This window comes from Amblyraja radiata, chromosome 26 (genome assembly GCF_010909765.2).
Source record: "Amblyraja radiata isolate CabotCenter1 chromosome 26, sAmbRad1.1.pri, whole genome shotgun sequence".
Taxonomy (NCBI): domain Eukaryota; kingdom Metazoa; phylum Chordata; class Chondrichthyes; order Rajiformes; family Rajidae; genus Amblyraja; species Amblyraja radiata.
Window position 1 is genome coordinate 12,896,770 of NC_045981.1, and position 23,607 is coordinate 12,920,376.

General features: G+C 41.3%; 1 protein-coding gene across 5 annotated transcripts in view; it reads right to left on the reverse strand.

Annotated features, from left to right (window-relative positions):
• The window catches only part of cyth1 (cytohesin 1), a 178,460-nt gene that overhangs the window by 53,124 nt on the left and 101,729 nt on the right, over window positions 1–23,607 (reverse strand). For 3 of the 5 annotated variants that reach the window (XM_033044279.1, XM_033044277.1, XM_033044278.1), the window contains exon 2: window positions 4,971–5,053. In XM_033044279.1, coding sequence (XP_032900170.1) covers window positions 4,971–5,053 — 83 coding nt within the window. Of the gene's footprint in view, window positions 1–4,970; window positions 5,054–18,347; window positions 18,539–18,571; window positions 18,836–23,607 lie in introns of those variants that run through there. The other 2 variants (XM_033044280.1, XM_033044281.1) reach the window with 2 other exon arrangements.

Consider the following 23,607-nt stretch of genomic DNA (forward strand, 5'->3'; position numbering starts at 1 on the left):
TTAATAGGCTGCTGTAAATTGCCCATGAAGTGTAGGTTAGGGGTAGAATCTGGGGGAGTTTTAAGGAATGTTAAACACAATTCATGTGAATGGGTGTTTGGATAGCAAGAAAAAAGGCAGTGCAGTGGTAAAACTGGCAGAGGCACTGCCCCATAACGCCAGACACAGGTTCGATCGTGAGCTCAGGTGTTGTCTGTGTGGAGTTTGCATGTTCTCCCTGTGACTGCGTAGGTTTTCTCCAGGTGCTCCGGTTCCCTCCCACATCCCAATGACGTGCAGGTTTGTAGGTTAATTGGCCTCTGTAAAATGCCCTTGGTGTGTTGGGAGTGAATGCAAAAGTGTGATAAGATAGAACGAGTGAACAGGCCTGTTTTCATACTGTATCTATTAATCCATTCAAACTTCCTCTGGCAGCGAGTTCCAGATATCAACCATTCGCTGTGTATAAATCTTCTCCGTTCAAATCCTGTCACTCCATCCTCTTGTTTTTGAGACCCCATACATGGGAAAAAAATCTGACAATCTACCCTATCCATACATCTTATAATTGTATATCTCTCCATCCGATTATATCCTCACCCTCCTTCATTCCAGGAAAATCAAGCCTATTCAGTCTCCATATAACTAAAGATCTCCAATCCAGACAGCCATCTTGTTAATCTCCTCTGTACTCTCTCCTATATAGTGGTGATCAGAACTGCACACGATTTTCCAAGTGTACAAGACAACATCCCAACATTTATATTCAATGTCCCGACCTATGAAGACTGACAAGTCATATGCCTTCTTCACAACGCTATCAACCTGTGTAGCCTCTTTCAAGGAACTAACTATGAACTCAAACCAAAAGTCCTTCTGTTCATTAACATTCCTTACCTCCTAGTTATTTACTGTATACACCCTACCCTATCTGACTTCCTAAACTATATCAGTTTACACTTATCAGGACTTTATTCTATCCACCAATTCTCTGCCCAACTTTCCAACTGATTAATGTCCTGCTGTAGCTTTAGACATCCCTCCTTACTATTCACAATACCATCAACTTTCATATCATTCCCAAACCTACTCATCATCCTCCTACATTCACACAAAAGTTGTCACCGTGCATCACAAACAACAACAAGTGAATCAACACTAATCCCTCTGATACTTCACAAATCACAGACATCCAATCAGAAAAGCATTCTGCCACCTTTGCCTCCTTCCATCCAATTAGCCAGTTCAGCTTGGATTATATCTGCCTTAACCTATTGGACAAGCCTACAAGCAGGATCTTGTCAAATGCCTCAAAGTCCATGGTGGGTGATCACTGGACAGTATACTGGACTGTTCCAGGAACGCAGAGGCACTGTATAAGGGACAGATGCGTCTGTACTTTCTGAGGAGCTCTGTTCTTTAAAGTCTGCAGTAAGATATTGCAGTTGTTCTACCAATGTAATACCAATCTGGCCAGTGCCATCTTCTTCGCTGTAGTGTGCTGGGGGAGCAGGGCGAAGACCACAGACAAGCTCATCAGGAAGACTGGCACCGTCCTGGGGGGTGGGTGGTCTTGGAGGGGAGGATGCTCCTCAAACTGCGGAGTATCTTGGACAATACAGCTCACCCCCTCCATAACACACTGGTCAACCTAAGGAGCACCTTCAGCAACAGGCTGGTTCCACCAAGATGCAGCACAGAACGCCACAGGAGATCCTTTTTCCCTGTGACCATCAAACTGTACAACTCCTCCCCCTTCTGTCGTGGGGTAGACCGACTCTCCCTCTATCCCTCCCCAATCTTTGCACACCCAAAATCCTGGACTTTCCATTCGTCGCTTTAATTTCATGTTTCATGTATCTTGTTGTTTTATGTCTTGGCAAACCAATTTCCCTCCTGGGATAAATAAATTTAAATTGTTTCATATTGTATACTTGAACAAGACAAACATCTACAAAAGAATCTCACCAACTACAACACTAGAGTTTATAGAATTGGACTGGGTAAAGGGAATAAAAATAAACTTGCAAAATATAATACCATTCACAATGGAACAAAGCATGTTAACGACAATTAAGAAGTGTGGATAGAGTTGAAAAGGAATGCTAAACCCACATCAAATGTTGGTTCTGTGTATATGATTTGTAATTCTGTAATGTTGGTTGAGGGGAAACGAAAATCAGCCAGAACTCTTCTGCTCTATTTCAAATAATGACATGGGATCCTACTGAAAGGGAACATTAGGTCTCAGATTAATATTGTATCTAGAAGACGGCAACTGTGACAATGCAGCAATCCTTGGTACTGCATCATCTTCAATTGTTGGCTCAAGTGTCTGAAGTATGGATTAGGCATTTAACTTGAGAAGTGAAGAATGAAGACCTGAGCAACATGCCAAAAAAGGTAAGTAGGGCAGAGTAATTTTTTAGTAATAGCTGCCAAAATTATCTTCTGTAGTTTCACATTGCTGAGAATTTGAATACATTCAAGGCACATTTTGCTCTACTGGAAAGGTTTTTCAAGAAAATCTAAGATTCATTCCCACAAGTAACAGACGAACCTAGTAACCATTTCATAGAAAATCAATAACATTTTTGGTTGTTGCTAAACCTAGTAGGTAACTAAAGATCATTTAAAGCTAAATAACAGTTCCTTTGTTTCACTACTTAGAAACATAGAAACATTGAAAATAGGTGCAGGAGGAGGCCATTCGGCCCTTCGAGCCAGCACCGCCATTCATTGTGATCATGGCTGATCATCCCCAATTAATAACCCGTGCCTGCCTTCTCCCCATATCCCTTGATTCCAATAGCCCCTAGCGCTCTATCTAACTCTCTCTTAAATCCATCCAGTGATTTGGCCTCCACTGCCCTCTGTGGCATGGAATTCCACAAATTCACAACTCTCTGGGTGAAAACATTTTTTCTCACCTCAGTCTTAAATGGGCTCCCCTTTATTCTAAGACTGTGGCCCCTGGTTCTGGACTCGCCCAACATTGGGAACATTTTTCCTGCATCTAGCTTGTCCAGCCCTTTTATAATTTTATTTGTTTCTATAAGATACCCCCTCATCCTTCTAAACTTCAGTGAATACAAGCCTAGTCTGTAAGTAGCTCTGATTTTGGCGATATCAGCCCTGATTTTAGTGACATTATCAGCTGTTAGTTGTTTTGCATAAACACAAGTCAAGACTTAACAAAGCAGTTTTTTTTTTCCTCCCTTTGATATTCAGCTAACACTTACCATCTAAATTCTAAAATGCTGTTAATCTGGACCAGTTACTTATCTGTACAGACCCCTCTGCTAGATACAAGACACAGTACATTGACAAAAACAAATGTATGTAACTGGCTTAGAAAAACGGTGCACTCTATCAAGGGCAGAAGTGTTAAAATAGAAATATATTTTAATATTGTGCCTTGGAGGTTCTGTCTATTGCAGTGTAGCACTGGTGAGGGCTAGAGATTGAAGTGGGATAGTGAATAAGGTGTCGGCTGGAATTGCAGGGAAGGAAGAAACACGGGAAATGAGGATCAGGAGACGATAACAAATATGAAAGTGGCAATGGTGGTTGGTGTGAAAGGTGAGCAGGGAGGCTAATAAAGAAGTGTTGTAGCTGTGATCAAAGGGAAAGCGGTAGCTGAAAATGTTTTTTAGATGCGAGTTGGGAGGAACACGACTGCATTACTAGTGCCAAATTTGATCTTGAAGAAGCCCCGACCCGAAACGTCACCTATCCATGTTCTACAGAGATGCTGCCTGACTTGCTGAGATATTCCAGCACTTTCTATACATTTAGATAAACCAGCATCTGCAGTTCCTTGTTTCTACCCCAAATTTGAGCTTTGTTTTTTAAAATTTGCATGTTACTTCAGGCTTAATATGCAGCCCGTTTCCACATATGTACCTAGTCTTGCTGGGTATAGGCATTTGCTGCCTTAATGCAGACCATTCCTACAATGGGGATCTCAGTCAGATCCCTGATACACATTTGCATTGAGCTTCAGACATGGACACTGCAACTTCTAGCATTCCTCAATTTGAGAGACAGAGCACACACCACATTTTTGGCCAACTTTATTGGAGGCTTGGGAAACCATTTGTCACTAAGCATTATGTGCCGAGATTCCTAAGAATACATTCCTTGTTATAATTGGCAATGAAAATGATGTAGACATGGTACCAAGTGGACCTCCAGCACGTTATAGAAATGTTACTTCTTCAAGCGATAAGATACTCTATGATGCATTCACATAGTGGTCAAGAGCTGATTGTCAAACTGAAATGATCACATGATTATATTACTGATTACAATGAAGATTGTGACAATTCATGGACGATGACCAAATGTCCTTGTTGCTGTAGATCACAGGCACGAAGGTGAATAATAAAACTTTCAGAACAGGAGCATAATGATGACAAACCACCAATAATATGATAACTTCTCAATAAGCTGTAGCATGTCCATTTATATTATCATCAACCATACACTCTCACTCTAATTTGCATTATTTTGGTAGTTATGGTTATGGTCGTTTTGGTAGTTAATCATAAAACTTAACTTCAGTATTGTTTAAGCAATCAGCATACAATATGGAACTTGAATTAAATCAAATAAGATATATTTTGAGTTGTACAACAGAATCAGTTCATGGTCAATCTAGCCACAAAAGCATACTAAACAAACAAGAATCATTTTTTGTTTTATCTTCAAACCCAATTAATGAAATGTCACCGTAAAGGCCAAAGTAAAGCAACTTACTCAAATAAAGATTAAAACTTTTAGAAATTACACTTCACACTAGGTAATGTTCTTTACTTTTTTATAAAGATGGATACTGTGGTTTCAGAAAATTAATAGCACCTTCTTAGTAATTGGATCAAAGCTAAAACTAATAAAAAGCAACCGAACTTTGAGAACTTGGGTATTCGGACTTTTAAATCTATTGCAACCTTGTCAAAATTAGGCACCCGGTACAATCAGCGGCATACCTGAATGTCAACCAAGAGCTCCTGCTTGCGTAGTCGGATATTTTCTAGTTCTATCACTTCTTCTGGAGTCAGGTCCGCCGGCACTGAAAATAAAGACATGAGTACAGTGAGCCGGCAGGATCACAAATGCAAGCACAAATGCTGGCTGGCAGACCTCAGCTGTTCTGACCTTCAATGTCACCTGACCCATGTTTAAACTAGTCAAAAGCTGCTTCACATGCTTCATGCCTTCTACTTCTCCCTCCCCAATCTGCTCCTTAATTATTGAAAGCTGCCTGAAGCATGTAGCTGAACAGAATAATACCAGATATTTCTCATCCTTTGGTTAATGTATGCATGTTCATTATATTAAACACGTAATATGCCATTTCCGATTTTTAAGTTAACGTCTACAATGTAGATATAAAGATTCCACATTTCTACTAGATATCAAGTATATATGAGATAACATTTCAAATTTCTATGTCGCATTCGGTACAGCATTAACAGGCACTTTAAGTTATGTGGAACACCATATGAAATTATAATAGTTACATGTGGGCTTTACTAAATTTGCATCGATGTAAAAGGATAAACAAAAATGCTAAGCTAGTTTCCGAAAGTTTAAGCTGCATTATCAATATCAATTTAAGATAAATATAGGCTATAAAGATTAATGCCAAGATCTTTTGGATTTTCCTTTTCATGTATCACATAAAAACAAGTTCACAGTATCTTTTAAGTGAAGTAAATATTTTGGACACAGTACTGTAGCACTCAATAACAGAACACATTCCAGGTAAACTTTTCACTGGCAACCAAGTGTAATTTACTCAATGACCATCACATTCACCAACCAACACTAGGACTCGCATCAAGATTCAATGAAGTCTTTCACTTGTGAAAAAGATCACTCAGAGAACTGGATAATGGATCCCTCACAGATATGATAAAACACAATGGGCGGAAATCCTGGGGAGGGGGCTGGGGGGATGCATGTTTTGAGAGGTGGGGGACAATCCCCCCCCATGTTTCGTAATCTGGATTTTGAAATTCGATGAAAAAACAATTAAAATCTCCGCTTTCCGCGAGACAGTAGGGATGTCACTGTTAAGCGTTTGTTAAATGTCTCTATTAACACTGTATTAACACGATGTGTCACCAATTGTGTTTTGACCTTCCAAAGCTGTCTGATGCGGGTACAATTACCATTTGAACTAATTGGATGTATTAGTGGATGGGAAAGATTTAAACGGGTATCAGATTTAAACGGGGCATGGCATTAAGGAATTCAGTCGAACGGGTTTCCTGGCTGGCTTGCAGGTAAGTCCCTCACTCACGTTATTTAGTATGTTTTTCCCATCTCTCTCTCTCTCTCTCTCTCACCCTTCCAAGGTTGGTTCTTCGGTTTGCCTTTATTTGCTTCAGTTTTATTTGCGGGTATCAGACGCTTTCTAAGAGCTGAATCGGCCCGATCGCAGGGCCTTTCATCGCCCGGCGCGGCTTAAAATCAAACTGCTACATCGAGGCGATGGAGGCTCCCGATGTTGAAGCCGTCGCAGTGTGTGTGTGTGTGTGTGTGTGTGTGCGTGCTCATGCTCTCCGCTGTCAAGAAATTGTGTGGTGTCATCGTCCCCCCCCCCCCCCCCATGTTTTGATAACGATTTCCGCCTCTGCTGGAGTAACTCAGTGGGAAAAGCAGCATCTCTAGAGAGACGGAATGGGTGGTTTTTTGGATCGAGACCCTTCTTCAGTATGTCACCCATTCCGTCTCTTCAGAGATGCTGCCTGAAACGCTGAGTTACATCAGCATTCGGTGTAAACCAGCATCTTCAGTTCCTTCCTACACATATGATAAAACACTGCATGATGTAGATAGCTCAAAAAATAGTGAAGAAAGCTAGATCTTTAATGCCATCAGTGAACTACTTAGACAAAACTATTGAGGTATTTTGCCTGAACAAGCATTGTGAAATGTTAAACTATGCCTCAGAACACTTTCCTCAACACTCAACGACAATTCTGTTTCATATTTATACCATAACTCCAGCTTTCCAGGAGCTGAGAAACAACCTGCTGCTTGCTTAGTCTATGCACCGTCACTTCCATAATTGACAGGCAGGAACCCTACCTATTGTTGCACCCCAATATTCCAGAAATATTCACTGAGGCACCCTTGAAGACCAGCCTCAACATGAATGTGATTTTCTGTTTCACAGGAGAATGTAGTTCAGTTTAAATATATATATTTTCCACATCCTTAGGTCTTCCAAAATATTTTGAGCTGTTGTAATGTGCGTGGGTTTTCATAAAGTCCTTCATTTGTACAAGTCTCACAGAAATGCATTATGTATTGTGCTGTTGCAACAAAATATTCCTTCCATTTACAGCAATCCACACGTTTCAATAATGCACAAGGCAATGCACCCTCTGTAAACTCCCACAAACAGCTAAATAAAGAAGTTGGTTGATGGAAAATCATTATATTGTTACATTTCTTCACAGGATAATTTTGTAATACTTTTCATGTATATGCCATAAAGACATGCAGGGGACTTGTCTGCCTTGTTTGGATATCCTTATGCCTGGTTTTATTCTCAGGGGTCTGCAGCTAGATTAGATTAGATAACTAGGACCTAAAAACATTAGAGAAATACTTAAAGCAAAATTACTTAAATATTTAAAAATCACAACGTCAGTCTATCAAGAGCTTTGAAGCACACTATAACTCTCAGTCATGCATATAACTATTAACATAAGCTCAAAACTAAAAATAAAATAGGTCATGTTGCTGGTAGTGCAGCCCAAGGCAAAAAAATGCCAGAGTACTTTTGACAGTATCGCACAATATTGTGTGTGCAAGCTCTGTTAGTATCGGTAAAATTACATGCAGCTTTTTCCAGAAATATTTTCATTTGAATCTGTTCTGTTAGGATTTCAATAGCTGAATATTTAAAAGTCTTAAGACCTACAAGTGCCAAGGGTTTAATTTCAATTTTGAAGTTCCCTTGTTCTGAATGCTTCTCAGGAACAACCAGGAATTACCAACATGTAAAAAGTTGTATTTCCAAAATGAACAAAATAACAAAACAATAGCATAACGTATACAAACCAAAAGTGACAACTTATCTACTCATTTAAACTCACTTGAAATTGTCACCAGTTCTTGTCAATGGTAGACTGAACTTCGAAAAGCTGTGAACATTTCATCTGTCTTCAATTTCAGTGAAAATACTAAACATCGCAAGCAAACATCAAGCAGAGGAGGTGCCACCCAAATCTTGCAATGTAAAGGAAGGAAATACTTAAACCGTTCAGTAGACTATTCAGAGAGAAACATTAGAGTACTGTATGGGGAAAGCAGTAACCCCCTGCTTCTGAAGGCTGTCATCCAGAGGAAGAATTATTTTGTAGGTTCCAAATGAGTCACAAACATGGCATGCTACTTAAGAATGTGTTTGGAATGTTCACAACCAAACAGAAATTATTAATTCCCATGTGCCCCTTTTCAAACACCAGCACAGGATGTCATGGGCCGAGGGTTATGGATCTTCCCTTCAAACAGCCAACATATGAGGAATGATACAAACTTCCCCCTGTCTCTAAACAAAAAATCCTGAGTCAGGGAACAACTATTATAATTATTATAAGCACTAGCATTTTCAATATCAATGTGATCTCTTGCACATTTTAAATATTTTGAGTCTGTCATAATAATAATAATAATAAATTTTATTTATGGGCGCCTTTCAAGAGTTTCAAGGACACCTTACAAAATTGAGCAAATAGAGTAAAAACATGTAAGCAGAATGAAATAAATAGTAAAGACATCACCAGTACACAAATTAAAGACAGAATTCAATCCAAAGACAAAAATCAAAAACACAATATGAAGAGAGAGCAGCGGCAGCTAAAGCGCGCCAGCGTACACTCTCCCTTCCGGCAGCCATCTTGGACACAGAATAAAATAATCATTTACACACTGTTAGGCGCTTCCCCCTCCTGGTGAATGCTATGTACTTACCTTTCTCTGTTTCTCTCCCGAGTACAGGCCTCGTGGCTGTGAGTCTGGAATCGAGGGGTTAAAGGCTCCTGTACCCGATTGGCCAAGCTGTGTCAGGTGACGGGTGACTCATCTGAAGCATAAATACCAGAGCTTCCCAGGATTCTCTCTCTTCTTCGTAGACCCTGACTGATGAGCAGACTGCTGGTGTGAGCTGAGGAAAGCCTGGCCACATGGCATAGAACTTTGTGTACTTTCACCATTCCTTGTTAACAGATATTGAATTGGGATGGATAAGGGCTGACCTTAGAGTTTTCGTGTATTTTGTTTCAGGGTTATATCTCTTTAGGCAGGTTTTAGAGTCTCCGGTTCGACGGCCCATTACGTGGCTGGCTGGAGCATTGTTAAATTGTTTGTCAGTTCATCCATATCCCTGACTGGGTTGTTTAAAATCAGGTTTGGGTTTTGTGTTCCAATGAATAATTAAAACTTTTTGAACTTGAACCTGGTTTTTGGAATTGTGTTACGCGGCTCTGAAGTACTTGCATTCGGGAGTCGTAACAACACAAAAAAACATCCCCCCACAATGGTTACCACTGTGGGGGAAGGCACAATGTCCAGTCCCCATCCCCAGTTCTCCCATAGTCAGGCCTATTGAGGCCTCCACAGTTGCCTCTACGGAGGCCCGATGTTCCTGGCCGTTCTCGCCGGGTGGTGTTGCTCCGGCATCGGGAGAGTCCTCACAGCGGCTGGGACGGCTGGAACGGCCGATTCCCTACTGGAGTCCGTGGCATTCCGAAGCCGACAGGGCCGCGTCGGTTGGTGCTCCGAGGCTCCCGATGTTAAAATCGGCGCCGCCGCCCGCGGCTGGCCGCTCCACAGTCCCGCAGCTCGACGGTGTTGATCTCAGCATACCGGAGCTCCAGCACGGCGACCCAGGCAAGGCATCGCCCGCTCCGCTCCGCGATAGCGCTCCAGCGCTGTGCCGCCACCGAAGCTGAAGGTGCTGGGCGGTCCCCGCCAGGATAAACGCCGCTCCACTCCCGCTGGTAGGCCACAAGGACGGGTCGACGGTGCAGCCCGGGGAAAAAGCTGCCTTACCGACCAGGTAGGGACCTAGAAAATAGTTTCCCCCTTCCCCCCCACATAAAAAAGTCAAATTCCCCAACATAGGACAAAATTCACTAAAAACTAATTTAAAAAAGTGAATTGAACGGACAGCTGCTGGTTAGCAGCCGTTCCCCAGGATGGCTCCTCCTCCTATAGATCATGCAGCATGGAAATGTGCCCTTCAGCCCAGCTCATCTACGCTGACTGAGATGCCCAACAAAATTAGTCTCATTTGCCCACATTTGACCCATACCCCTCTTAACCTTTCTTATACATGTACCTAACCAAATGATATGAAATTGTGTTATTGTACCTGCTTCAACCACATCCTCTGGCAGCTCATATCACCCTTGATGTGAAATAGTTGGCCTTCAGATTCTGATTAAATCTTTTCTCTCACAAGGCTATAATACTCAAAGATTTAGGAATCTTGTTTGGTCTTCAGGCCATTCAGTCCTTTACACGAGAGCCATTCTCCCAAAAGTTATCCTGTTTCCTACATTTCGCCATACTGTTCAACTGGAATGATGGACTCATGAAGTCACTGAGGCCCAGCATGCCCAATACGAGCATCAAGTCCCCATCTACTTATCCCATTTACCAACAAGCAACCTGTAGTCTTCCATGCATTGGCAATTCAAGTGCTTGTCTCGAGACTTCTCAAATGTTATGAGAGTCTCTGCCTCTAACATCCATCCTCTCAGTGCCTTCTGAACTTCAAACATCCTTTGGATGAAAAAAATAATTATTGTATCCCCTCTAAACCTTTTATTCCTTACCTTAAACATGCCACCTTGTTATAGAAAATTCAGCTCTTGGCAAATGTTTATTAACACCCATCACAATTTTGTACATCATTCTTTCTATATTTTAAAATATTTATCCCCTTCCTTTTAAATAGCTTTTGGAAATCCCAGTGTGGTCTTTGGAATGATAGAACGGTGTGAGAAATCCAGGAATTTAGCCTGGCATCGGGAGTTACCACCCACAGACCCTATCTGCGGCTGTCAGATATTGGGACTTCAGTCACTCTCAGACGCTGTGAATGCACAAATTGAAACTTACTGAGGGATGGAAAGCATCACTATGCTCTGTCACTGGACTGCACGAGGATCTCAACAACAGAGTAGCCCGCTGCTAGGATTCCCAAACATTACGCTGGTGCGAATAGCCACCCTGATCCTATGTAGGTGTGAAAGACCAGACTCCATACATTTCAATAGGATTGAGGGCCTGCAGATTAGCGGGCAAACTGGAATGTATGAAGTGAATGATACTTTATTGTCACAAGTTGATAAATAAAGTTTATCCAGTTATTGACAAACTGGAAGTCAGGTGATTTTTGAATTATCTTACTTTTGTGTAATCTTTTTTTATTATTTCTCATTTTAAATAATTTAAAGAAATTTTGACTTCAATTTCAGTAGTTTTAACTCTGATCCTTTGCCCCACCATTCATTCTTTTATAGGAATTTTAACTGTATGCTCTTGATAAACAATTTCAATTGTTTTTCCTACTTTCTATCATATATCCCATGATTTTGAACATTTGAATTGGGTCGCCTCTTAACCTTTGTCATAGGTAATGGTAATTAAACACGTGTGCATCTCTTTCTGCATCCTCTCCATAGTCTTGCCAACCTTCTTCAATTATAGCACAAACAGGGCCTAATCAGCTCTAAATCAGATAAACTATTTTGCAATGATCCTTATCATATGGACCATCTCATAGCAATTCCCATAACAAATTACTTTCAAAACACACTGATTTTCCATGCAGGTAAACTCAACAGCTATTCACAGCAGGTGCTATGACCTATGAACTGCCAGGAGGTGAATATTGATTTAATTTGTTTTTTTATGCATTACTTGCTGAGAGAAAAATATTTCCAGGACATGAGAAAATACTTGCTTTCTTCAAATAGTGCCTAGGGTCTTTAAAGCATATCTGAGCCAAAGCGGCAGGCAGGACTTTAATCCACATAAAAAGGGACATTTCCGACAATAAAACAGTCCCATAAAGGCGTGGGAGCGTAATATACCATCACTCTAGATTATGAGCTCAAAAGGTAATTGAACAACAGTTCAAATGGTAGCCAATACTACCAGATGGGTCATACTAAAATACAACAGTTATCTTTGGCTAGTTTGGCAGCTGTAACACAGGTTCTTCTTTTACGTTGCATCCATAATTGTGAGTCCTAACTGGAAAGGCCATTAATTTATTTTTAGAACCCAACGATTATGGATTGCTGGAATCTGCAAAATTATTTTTAGCTTCTCGAGGCACATACTGGCTGAGGTTGTGTTCTTAGAATCCCACATTAATAGTCTAGTCTTCCCACTGCCTGCAATATGATACCATGATGGTTTATCTCTCATGTCAGCTATGCACATTCTGAGCAGAGCAAGTTTATGTAATATTCATCTTTCAAAATGCACTCTTTACATCGTGCAACAGCAACATTGCGAAGAATATCATTTAGTGACCTCTTGGCATATGTATTGCCATTGCAAAATTCAAAATAAATTTAAAGCATTTTATTTTTGCTCAACATAAAACAGAAACATCATAGCCTGGTGCAGCACATGGGATAGGAGATTGTTTTCTAAATCAGATTGCAAAGAGGAAACAGGACATGCCAAAACTGTGAAAACATTTTAGATATACAGTGCTCAGAAACAGTCACACATTTGGAATTTTAAATACACTGTTGTTACACTGATAGGATCTATGGCAAATTAGGACAGAGATACAGCACAGATACAAGCCCTTCAGCCCACGGAGTCCACACTGACCATCAAGCAACAAAGTATTCAACAATGACTTTACAGATCAGAACACATTAACTAACTTTGTAATATGTATATGGCTACATTTCAAATCACGTCCCAATATTATTGATATCTGTCTGCCATATCAAAACTAAACTGTACAGTCCAAACCTCATTCTGTAATTACATTCCAACATTAAATGCAAAATTTGCTGACCTTGAACTGGTCAAACTGGTTTAAAATTGACCATTTAGCATTGATTGGTTAAAGAAAGGGAGTTTAGCTTAATTCCTAAATAATGACTGACTGGCCTCCACCCCCGGATGAATCAAACAGTAAACTTCTGTTGGATCAAACAGTGAACCTCTCTTTCTTCAGCGATGGAATTACACAGAGGTTGTAGTTCTGTACTAAGAACTGGAAACATCGCCAGGTTTGCACACAATGCAGAGATCAGCAGTGACCTGGGAATGCCTGGAAGGATTGTGTTTTATCTGGATTCAAGCTCACAACTAATTCAAAAATTGTGAATAATACATAAAAAGGTAAAGGCATATCCTACTACAAATGGACAACCAAAGTTTAAAAGGGCAGCAAAATTCCCCATCAAGTCACTGAAAAATTCAAATGTTGTCTTGAACCATATGTTCCACAAATATTTTAAAAAGTTCCTTCTGTACTGTCATAAGGACTATACATTTCAGTTTCAGTTTAGTTCATTGTTAGTGAAAAGTTTTTGTTGCGTGCTATCCGGTCAGCAGAAAGACAATACATTATTACAACTGAGCCATTTACAATGTACAGATACATGATAAGGGAATAACGTTTAATGCAAAGCCCGATCAAGGAAAGTCCGAGGGTCACCTAAGAGGTAGATAGTAGTTCAGCGCTGCTCTCTGGGTGTGGTAGGATGATTCAGTTGCCGGATAACAGCTGGGACGAAACTGTTCCTGAATCTGGAGGTGTGCGTTTTCACATTTCTATACTTTTTGCCTGATGGGTGAGAGGAGAAGAGGGAGTGGCCAGGGTGTGACAAATTCTTGATTGTGCCGAGGCAGCAGGAAGTACAAATGGAGTCAATATAGAAGGGAGGTTGGTTTGTGTGAAGGTCTGGGCTGCATCCACAATTTGTTGCAATTTCTTGTGGTTTGGATGGAGCTGTTCCCAAACCAAGCTGTGAAGCATCCTGATAAAATGTTTTCTATGGTGCTTCTGTAGAAGTTAGTGAGAGTGTAAGGGGCTTGCCAAACTTCCTAAGCCTTCTAGGAAGTTGGTGTGCTTTCTTGGTCATTGCTTCAATATGGGTGGTCCAGGAGAGAATGGTGGTGATATTGACTCCAGGGAAATTGAAGTTTTCAACCATATCCACTTCGTCACCGTCTATGCAAACTGGGGTATGTGTACCGCTTCGCTACCTGAAGTCGATCACTATAATTTGCAAGAATGGGTAAGTGCAGATTTGAAATGAGACGGAGAGGAAGATACATGTTCATCATAGATTTCAGCATCCAGCAACCTACTGAAGACCAATATGGTATTGTGTTAATCATCTCAGTGGCACTTCCCAACTGGAAATATCTTGTTGGTCAGATGAAAGGTCGTGAACCTGAAGTGTTAATTCTGTTTCTCTCTTCATTGCCTGACCCACCGAGTTTTTTGAGCATGTTTTGGTTTCATTTCAGATTTCCTGAAGCTTTTCTATTTTGCTTTAGGGAAATTGGAATGAATATTCAATGTAAATATTTATTCTGAAAACACGACTCTCATGGCATGTCCACTGGAATACAATAAAACGTATTGATTGTTTGGGAAGGGGTCTTCATCTACTTGCCAAAACTTATAGGAGTCGCAAAATCTAACAGAAAAAATACAGCTCTTCCACCCAAACCAAAAACGCATGTGCACCAACATACGTTGTGTCCTGTCACTGAGCACATTTTCATCAATGTCCCTTCCCACTCTTCATTGAATCCCGAGGACTAAGCGAGGCTGTTATTGCAACCCTGTTCTGATCAACAGAGCTGTTATAGAGATGGCCAACAGCTTAAAGTTCATAGGCATCCATATCACCAGCTACTTAACCTGGTCACTTCACACTGATGGTGCAATCAAGAAAGTTCATCAGCATAGTTATTTTCTTCAGCATCAGAGAGGACTTGGCATGTCCAAGTTTTTCCTCAAACATCTACAAATGCACGTGAAAGTCCACTGAAAGGGTACATCTCAACCTGGTGCGGTGACGAATAAACTTGACTTGACTTGACTGCTCTGCTATAGACTGCCCAGCCTGTCACAGGCTCCTTACTTTCTTCCTTTCATTCAGTCCATGGTGGCATTAGGAAGGTTAGAAGAATTGTCAAGGATGCCAGTTGTCTTGGTCGTTCACTTTTCTGTCTTCTACCTTGCGGAAGAAAATACAGGAGCTTGATAGATCGGACATCTAGAACTGAAGAACAGCTTCTTCCCCACTGCTACCAGACTCCTGACCCGATCATTTCTTTCACACCCTCTTCACAGAGCTGCTGCGACATATTCTTAACTACCTATTTCGGTTATTCCATTACTGCACTTTAATACTTTTTGCATTACTTTATTGCTCTACAAACAATATTTGTACCATTTGCTGTTTTGCATTTGTTGTAATTAGCATTGTCATGTATATTGAGTACTCTATGAGCTTTATGCGAGCAAGGAATTTCATTGCATCCTGGTCTATATGACAATAAGGCAATTTCAGTTTAGAGTTAGAGGTTAGAGATACATCATGGAAACAGGCCCATCAAGTCCACGCCAACTATCGATCACCTGTTCACATTTGTTCTATGTTATCCCACTTTCTCATCCACTCCTGACAAATTGGGGGCATTTTTTACACATTTTGCAGAGGCCAATTAACCTACAAACCTGCAGGTCTTTGAGATGTGGGAGGAAACCAGAGCACCCAGAGGAAACCAACGTGGTCACAAATAGAACGTGCACCTGAGGTCAGGATTAAACCCAATCCTCTGTTGCTTTTATGCAGCAGCTCTACTATCTGCGCTTCTGTACCGTCCTGGATTTGGATTAGGAATGTCTTTCTTAGACAAAACCCTCAATGGGTGTCCCTTGCGCGGTGTCCAATCAGCTAATGGAGCCGTTTTCTTTGTCGGTCTTGACTAATCACTTGTTCACCTCCAACAAATCTTCCTTTAATCTCTGTTGCTCCAAGAAAAACAAACCCAGTTTCCCCAAGGTAACCTTGCAGCTGAAATCCCTCATCCTCAGAATCATTCTGGTAAATCTCTTCAGTGCCCTCTCAAGTTCTTTCACTTTTTCAATATGTGGTGACCATTCATGAACACAAAACTCTGGCTGTGACCTAACCAGAGTTTTACCATCATGGTTACAAGATTAGGGAACAACCATTTGGAACTGAGCTGAAGAGGAACTACTTCTCGCAAAAGGAGGTGAATCTCTGTAATTTTGTAGCCCAGGGAGCTGTGGAGGATAGATCATTAGGAGTAGAGAGATGAAAGATCAAGAAATTAACAGAATGAGAAACTGGCATAAAACAAGAGACGAGGTCTGGGTCTAATCCACTGAAATCATATTGAATACCAGGACAGTCTTGAAGGGCTCCTACTCCCATTATATATTGTCCTGTTGTTAATATAACAGCATAAAGACCACTGAAAACAAATGTCCCAAATTAAATTAATGTAAAAATGATTGTAATAAAATACAATTAAGAACTGACACTCATCAGGTCAGGCAGTATCGGAAGAAGGAGAAACAGTTTCAATACCCTTCATCAGAAAACAAATGTTTATCGCTTTTTAAAGCTGCCTGCGAATAAATAGCTATTTAATCCAGATCACTGCGAGTATCACAATTACTGCAAACAACAAGTCAGTATGAATGTCAACTGAGTTGCTGACTACTGTGCGTGTTTGGCAGTATTTCTGTAATAGTAAACAGAATTACTCATATTTTGCTGACATAAACAAGAATCACTTCCCTCTGGTTAGTCAATGAAAATAAAAAATCAGTGTTTTATCAAAATGTTCCCCATTTTACAAAAACCCAAACCAGAACTATAATCCACTATGTAACATCCCTCAGTATACTGTAGAGAATATCATCATGATAGTTAATGTACAAATATATTTCCTTGCTGTTTAAGCAAAAGATTGTTTCAAATAATCATATAAAAACCCTTCAGCAAAATGTATGGAGCTCATCGGAACATTTTGAAAAATCCCCGGGAATTAAAATATTTGATATGAGCATGATGTTACTTTTGGTATAATTAATCATAAAATGTGAATCGAAATAGTAAAGATCAAGATTTTGTTTACTCCTACCATCTCAATAATAACAATAAAGACAAATTATTTAACAGGACAACACAGAAACACGAGAAAGCAGAGCTTTTGTTGGTCAACAGGAAATAGAATTTATCGTGGAAGCAGAGCAAAACAATCAATAATTCAATCATTCTATTTATTTATTGTTGTGTAAAATCGTATACTCTACCTTCAGATCATTTTTGGAGCCAGGGATATGAAAGCTATTAACAGGTAAATCAATGAATTCAATTGCTGCTGAAATGTATGTGTGGAGTCGTGTACAATTTGGGATTTGTGCTATATCATAGTGAGCTCTCTTAAATATGTAACAGTTAACCAAGCCTGTTGAAAATGGAGGATTTCCCTCAACATAGCCCGGAGCTCTTTATGTATTGTGTTCAAGGGGACTGTCCTGCCCAGTAATATGCAAAGTCTGACAGGTCAGAACGTACTGACTGCAACTGTTGAGAAGCAGATGGTTTGATCCCAATAGACAAATGCTGAAACAGCATATATTACACGGGGACCCTAATAGGGCACATTTTCAGAAAGAATGCAATTCTGTTATTAAACAATTGGCTTATTATACGCAGAAAATATTAATGCCATTAAGAGTAGGCGTCAGAATTCTTTGGTCCGCGTGTCCTAATTAACCCCTTGCTGTATTACAACCAAATTTCCATGCGGAACCACCCAACAATTGTTGAAAATAATTATTTTCAATTTCAATTTAGCACTTCTTCTCATCCAGCTCACTGGATGGCAAGAGCAAACACTATGGAATGACCATATTTACAGCAACTATAACAAAAGGCAAGGCTACTGTATACTTTAACCAAACTCGTATCTAAATAATTGTATTTAAATACCAGAAATGTGAAATTAGGACAAAATGAACAATTTCTGACCATTAATTCAGTTGCATTAGTTATCTCTCTGCTCAACGCTACAAACAAAATGCAATAGAAGTATGTGAAGACAATGAACACTGAAAATGTAGGCAATAATTCGTGATGTGAAGCATCATTTGGAAGAAAAAAATCAAGAACAGAAAATGCGAATGTAAAGGCATAAAATTTCAATTCTGTTTGTACAAAGATTGTAAATTAAACAAATATTATAAAGAAATGGCTAAAAAAATCTAGGTGAGGTATTCATTTAACACAACTCAGAAACTGTACCTGGGTCCAGGACCCTGTCCTCGCTTCTATCCACTAGCCGACAGGCTTCAATATACACAGCAACATCATTAAAAACGGGTGGATTTCCAAGACAGCGGTGTACAGACAAATCCCAAGATTAAAATAGATCTTCAACAAAATATAACCATCGATATCATGCTCAACATGTTCAGCAAATAGCAGAGAATTTCATCAAATGTTTTTTGGCTAAATAAAATCTTCACCTTGGTTAAAAAGGCCTTTGTAATCTTAATGTTGTCCTTCTTCTGTCCACAGGCATATCCTTAGACTGTGTTGAGAAGACCAGTGGCTGCTGCCAGTAAACCATTTATCCATCAGCCAGAATTCTCAGATAGAAGAAAAAATGTGCTATCAACGTAAATACAAAAGGTTTCCAGCTAAGTCGGGCTTAAAAGGCTGAAATAGGTGCTGATGCCGCACTCTCAGTATGTTTCCCCAGTGATGCAGCTGTGACACTGGTGAATGTGTGAAGCTCTCTTCTCTTTCTCTGTTGGATGCATGTGATTAGGCTCCACCCTTGCCTGTGCTAAACACAGCTCGACTGAAAATCAGCTCTCAATGCTGATCGGATTCTCCAAGGACACATTACACCACATGCATTTCTCTAGGTTTAAAGTTAACTCCTTAGGCTCTAATCCTTTCTACACTGCACCAGGAAATCTAAAAATAGAAAGCATTTCATGAATACTTGCGTTATTTCGTACAAAGGGCCAAAGAGTAAAACAATCACCTACCATAACACATCAATTCCCCAAAATTATTTACAGCATTTGCTATTTAACTGAGCAAGAGTGGACTACAATGGAGTCACAAGAAACGGCAAATGCTGGGATCTTGAGCAAAACACATCTGTGGAGGGAATGGACAGACGCCGTTTCGGGTCGGGACCTTTCTGGAACCATGGAGTCTTTGGCGATAAGTACAGTCCCCTTTCAGGAAAATATATTACACAAAATGTCAGGGTTATTTTTTCCACAGGACATTGTGCAAACCAATTACCAGAAAACAGTATCCAATTAGTTCCATATTAGAATTACGTTTCAATTCTCACACAGAAAAGGAGTCCACTAAGCCTATTGCTTTTTATAACTTTGGTATCCATCCCCTTCCCAGGTAATTTCTACTGCAACTGCAGGAGATGTAACACCTCTCCCTAAACTTCCTCACTCACTTCCATCCAGAGAAGTATGCAACCCTTCCAGACAGAGGTTTACGTTTCAGTTTCAGTTTTGTTTATTGTCACATGTACCGAGGTACAGTGAAAAGCTTTTGTTGTGTGTTGCATGTTCACCTCTTCAAACTTTGTCTACTGCATTCAGTGCTCTTGATGTGGCCTGATTTACATCGACACGACCAAGAGTAGACTATGCGAACGTTTCATCAAACACTTGCGCTCGTGTCCACTGAGAACTGTTGGATCTTCTGGTTGCGAACCAGTTTAATACCCCTTCCCATACTGACATTTCTGTCTTAAGCCTCCTCCATTGCCAGAGTGAGGCTCCTTGCAGCACCTCATATTCCACTTGGGCGGCTAACAACCTAACAGTGTAGGAAAGAACTGCAGATGCTGGTTTAGACACAAAATGCTGGAGTAACTCAGCGGGATAGGCAGCATCTCTGGAGAGAAGGAATGGGTGACGTTTAGGGTCGAGGCCCCTCTTCAGAGATCTAACAGTCTTACAACCTTATCTTACAACCTAACAGTATGAACATTGAATTTTCCAATTTAAAGTAATGCCCCCTCCCACACCTTCCCTCTCTTTCCAACACCCCACCCCTACCATAGTGTGTACACATTCCCCCACCATCTCCCAACCCTCCAAAGTCATGCTGCTCCTTTTTTCTCCTTCCTCCGCCAATTTCACATTTCCAAGCTCCCCATTTCCCTTGTAATCTCCATTTCAACTCCCCCTGTCCCCTTCCACCCATATCTCTCCCTCTGGCTTCACATTTCACTTCTCCGCTTCTCTCCTTATCTGACACACTTTTGTCTTCTTTTCATCTCTAGCCTTTGTCACTTACTCCACTCATCTGCCAAACTCATCCCCCATTTAAGTAATCCTACAGTAACCCCTTTTATTTTATAATCCCTGCCTTCTCATCAAATTCCCTCCAGATTCTACAACTGACCTATACACTAAGGATAATTTATAATGACCAATTAACCTACTAATCCTTTGGAATCCAGCAGAAAACCAGAACACATTGGGGAAACCCATAGGGTCAGAGAGAGAATGTGCAGATTCCATATGGACAACATGCAAGGTCAGGATCCAACTCGGGTCTTTGATGCTGCGATGCAGCAGCACTTCCAGCTGCATCCCTGTGCCGCCTAAAGGTGTTCACAGCATCTATCTCGATTAACATTTGAAATATGCTGGGAGTCACAGTTTAAAAATATGGGGTTTAAGGCTCATTTAGGACTGAGATGGGGGAAAACTTTTTCACCCAGAGAGTTGTGAATCTGTGGAATTCTCTGCCACAGAAGGCAGTGGAGGCCAATTCACTGGATGTTTTCAAGAGAGTTAGATTTAGCTCTTAGGGCTAAAGGAATCAAGGTTATGGGGAAAAAGCAGGAATGAGATACTGATTTTAGATGATCAGACATGATCATATTGAATGGCGGTGCTGGCTCGAAGGGCCGAATGGCCTACTCCTGCACCTATCTTTCTGTTTCTTATGTTTCTTTCTAAATACAAAGGGATAGAAGACTACGATCAAGTGCTGTACATGGGTTAGGGGTGGCACAAAGGCGCAGTGGTAGAGTTGCTGCCCCACAGCACCAGCGACACAGGTTTCATCCTGATTACTGTCTCTGCGGAGTTTGTACGTTCTTCCTGTGACAGCATGGGATTTCTCCAGGTGTTCCAATTTCCTCCCACATTCGAAAGACGAGCGGATTTGTGGGTTAAATGGCTTCTGTAAATGGTCCATAGTGTGTAGGATGGAACTAGGTTAGGGGTGATCACTGGTCGCCGTGGAAGCGATGGACAGAAGGGCTTGTTTTCACGCTGAATCCGTAAACTAAAGGCATAGATGCGTGCTTGATGACTATGGATAGGAAGGGCTGAAAGGCCTTTTACTGTGCTATATGACTCGATGAACATTGGCAGCTGTGTTCATGCCTATAATTCCTGATCTTTTTATGGACAGCTTGTCTAGCATGCACAACCGAAAGCTGCACGGTGCTAGTGTACACAACGTTACCGAGACCCTATATTAACAGATTACTTTTCATTTCAAAAGGCAATCAATGCAGATACATTGTTGGGATATGACAGTGTTTAAATATACACAATACAATTAGTTTGCCAATGATATGTTGCTGGTACATTGATTGGGCATTTCAGATGGACAGTTAGGTTCCCACCAAAAATAGTCAGCAACCTAGCAATGCAATCGAGTTTGGAATACTTAAGGGCCTGTCCCACTTACGTGTCCTTGGCACGCAAATTACGCGACCCCGTGGTCGCGTTGAGGCGCACAGTCATCGTGTGGTCGCGCGGGGCCGGTCCCACTGAGAAGCGCGTATGTAGTTGGTGCGCGACATGATGCGGGGCTCCGAAACGAACAAAATCTTTGTGCGCCAACGGCCTGTCGTGTAACTGACGGCCAAAGTGGGACAGGCCCAAGACCCTGGCGCAACGCAACGTCTCACCTCAAACAGCAGCAGAAGCAGGCAAACGATCGCCGAACTCGGCCTGGGGCTCGCGGCGGTTGCGGTCCGGATCTGCCCCCACTTCTACTTCCAGAGCGGGGCCAAGAAAATTGAAGATGGACACAAAATGCAGGAGTAACTCAGCGGGACCGGCAGCATCTCTGGAGAGAAGCAATGGGTGAAGTTTCGGGTCAAGACCCTTCTTTTCAGACTGAAGAAGAGCCTCGACACAAAACATCACCCATTGCTTCTCTCCAGAGATGCCGCCGGTCCCGCTGAGTTACTCCAGCTTTGTGTCCATCTTCAAATGACGTCACGCGCTCCAGACGGTTGTGCGTGCGCATCAAATCGCGCGGGACCGTCGCGGCTCAACGCGACCATGAGGTCGCGTAATTTGCGTGCCTAGGACACGTAAGTGGGACAGGCCCTTAAGACATCATTACGATCCTGAATTAGAGTTGCCTAATCAGTACTCCAGGAAATGAACTGGCTAAGTCCATTGACAATGGATAAGCATTATAAGCATTTCAAAACAGACATACAGTGTGGAAACAGGCCCTTCGGCCCAACTTACCCACACACCAACCAACATGCCCCCACACTGACCAACATGCCCCATCCACACAAGTCCTACCTACCTGCTTTTGGCCCATATCCCGCCCAACCTATCCTACCCATATACATGTACTAATGTTTTTTAAACTTTCTGATAGTACCTGCCTCAATTACCTCATCTGACAGCCTGTTCCATATTACTATGTAAAATACATCCCATATCGTCCGTGTTAAAAAGTGGCCCTTCTGGTTCCTACTAAATCTTTCCTCCCTCACCTTAAACCTATGTCCTCTTCTTCTTGATTCTCTTACTATGGGTAAAGGACTCTGTGAATTTACCCTATCTATTCCTCTCATGATCTTGTAGACCTTTATAAGATCACCTCTCATCCTACGATCCAAGGGATAAAGTCCTAGCCTACTTAACCTTTCCCTATAGATTAGACCCTCAAGCCCTGGCTACATCCACGTAAATCTTCTCTGCACCCTTTCCAGTTTAACAACATATTTCCTAAAACAGGGGAACCAAAACTGAATACAGGTGCACAACCTTTTATCCGAAAGCCTTGGGACCAGACACTTTTCGTAATTCAGAATTTTTCGGCTTTAGGAATGGAAGATTTTTAGCGTAGATTTTAACGGCTGGCTCAGTGGTAGAGTGCTCGGCTCATATCCGCAAGATCGCGAGTTTGCGCCTCGATCCCGGCAGTTACTCGATCGCGAGTTTGAGTCTTCAATGTAGTTTTTTCTTGCAGAATAGGAGAATAGAGAGGGTTAGGCTGGGATCATTCTCTGCGAGATGATCTTAGTGCAGGAGACAAGTGTAGGAGAGGTGTATTGACTGTGTGGGCAGAACTTTGGAAGTGATTGCCCACCATTCTCAAAAGCCGCGGTGTCTCCCTGTCCCTGGGATAGCAGGGGGCGATTACAATACAATACAATACAAATTTATTGTCATTTGAGCCTCAGTGAGACTCAAACGAAATTTTGTTTACACAGCCATACAAACAAAGACAATGTCCTACA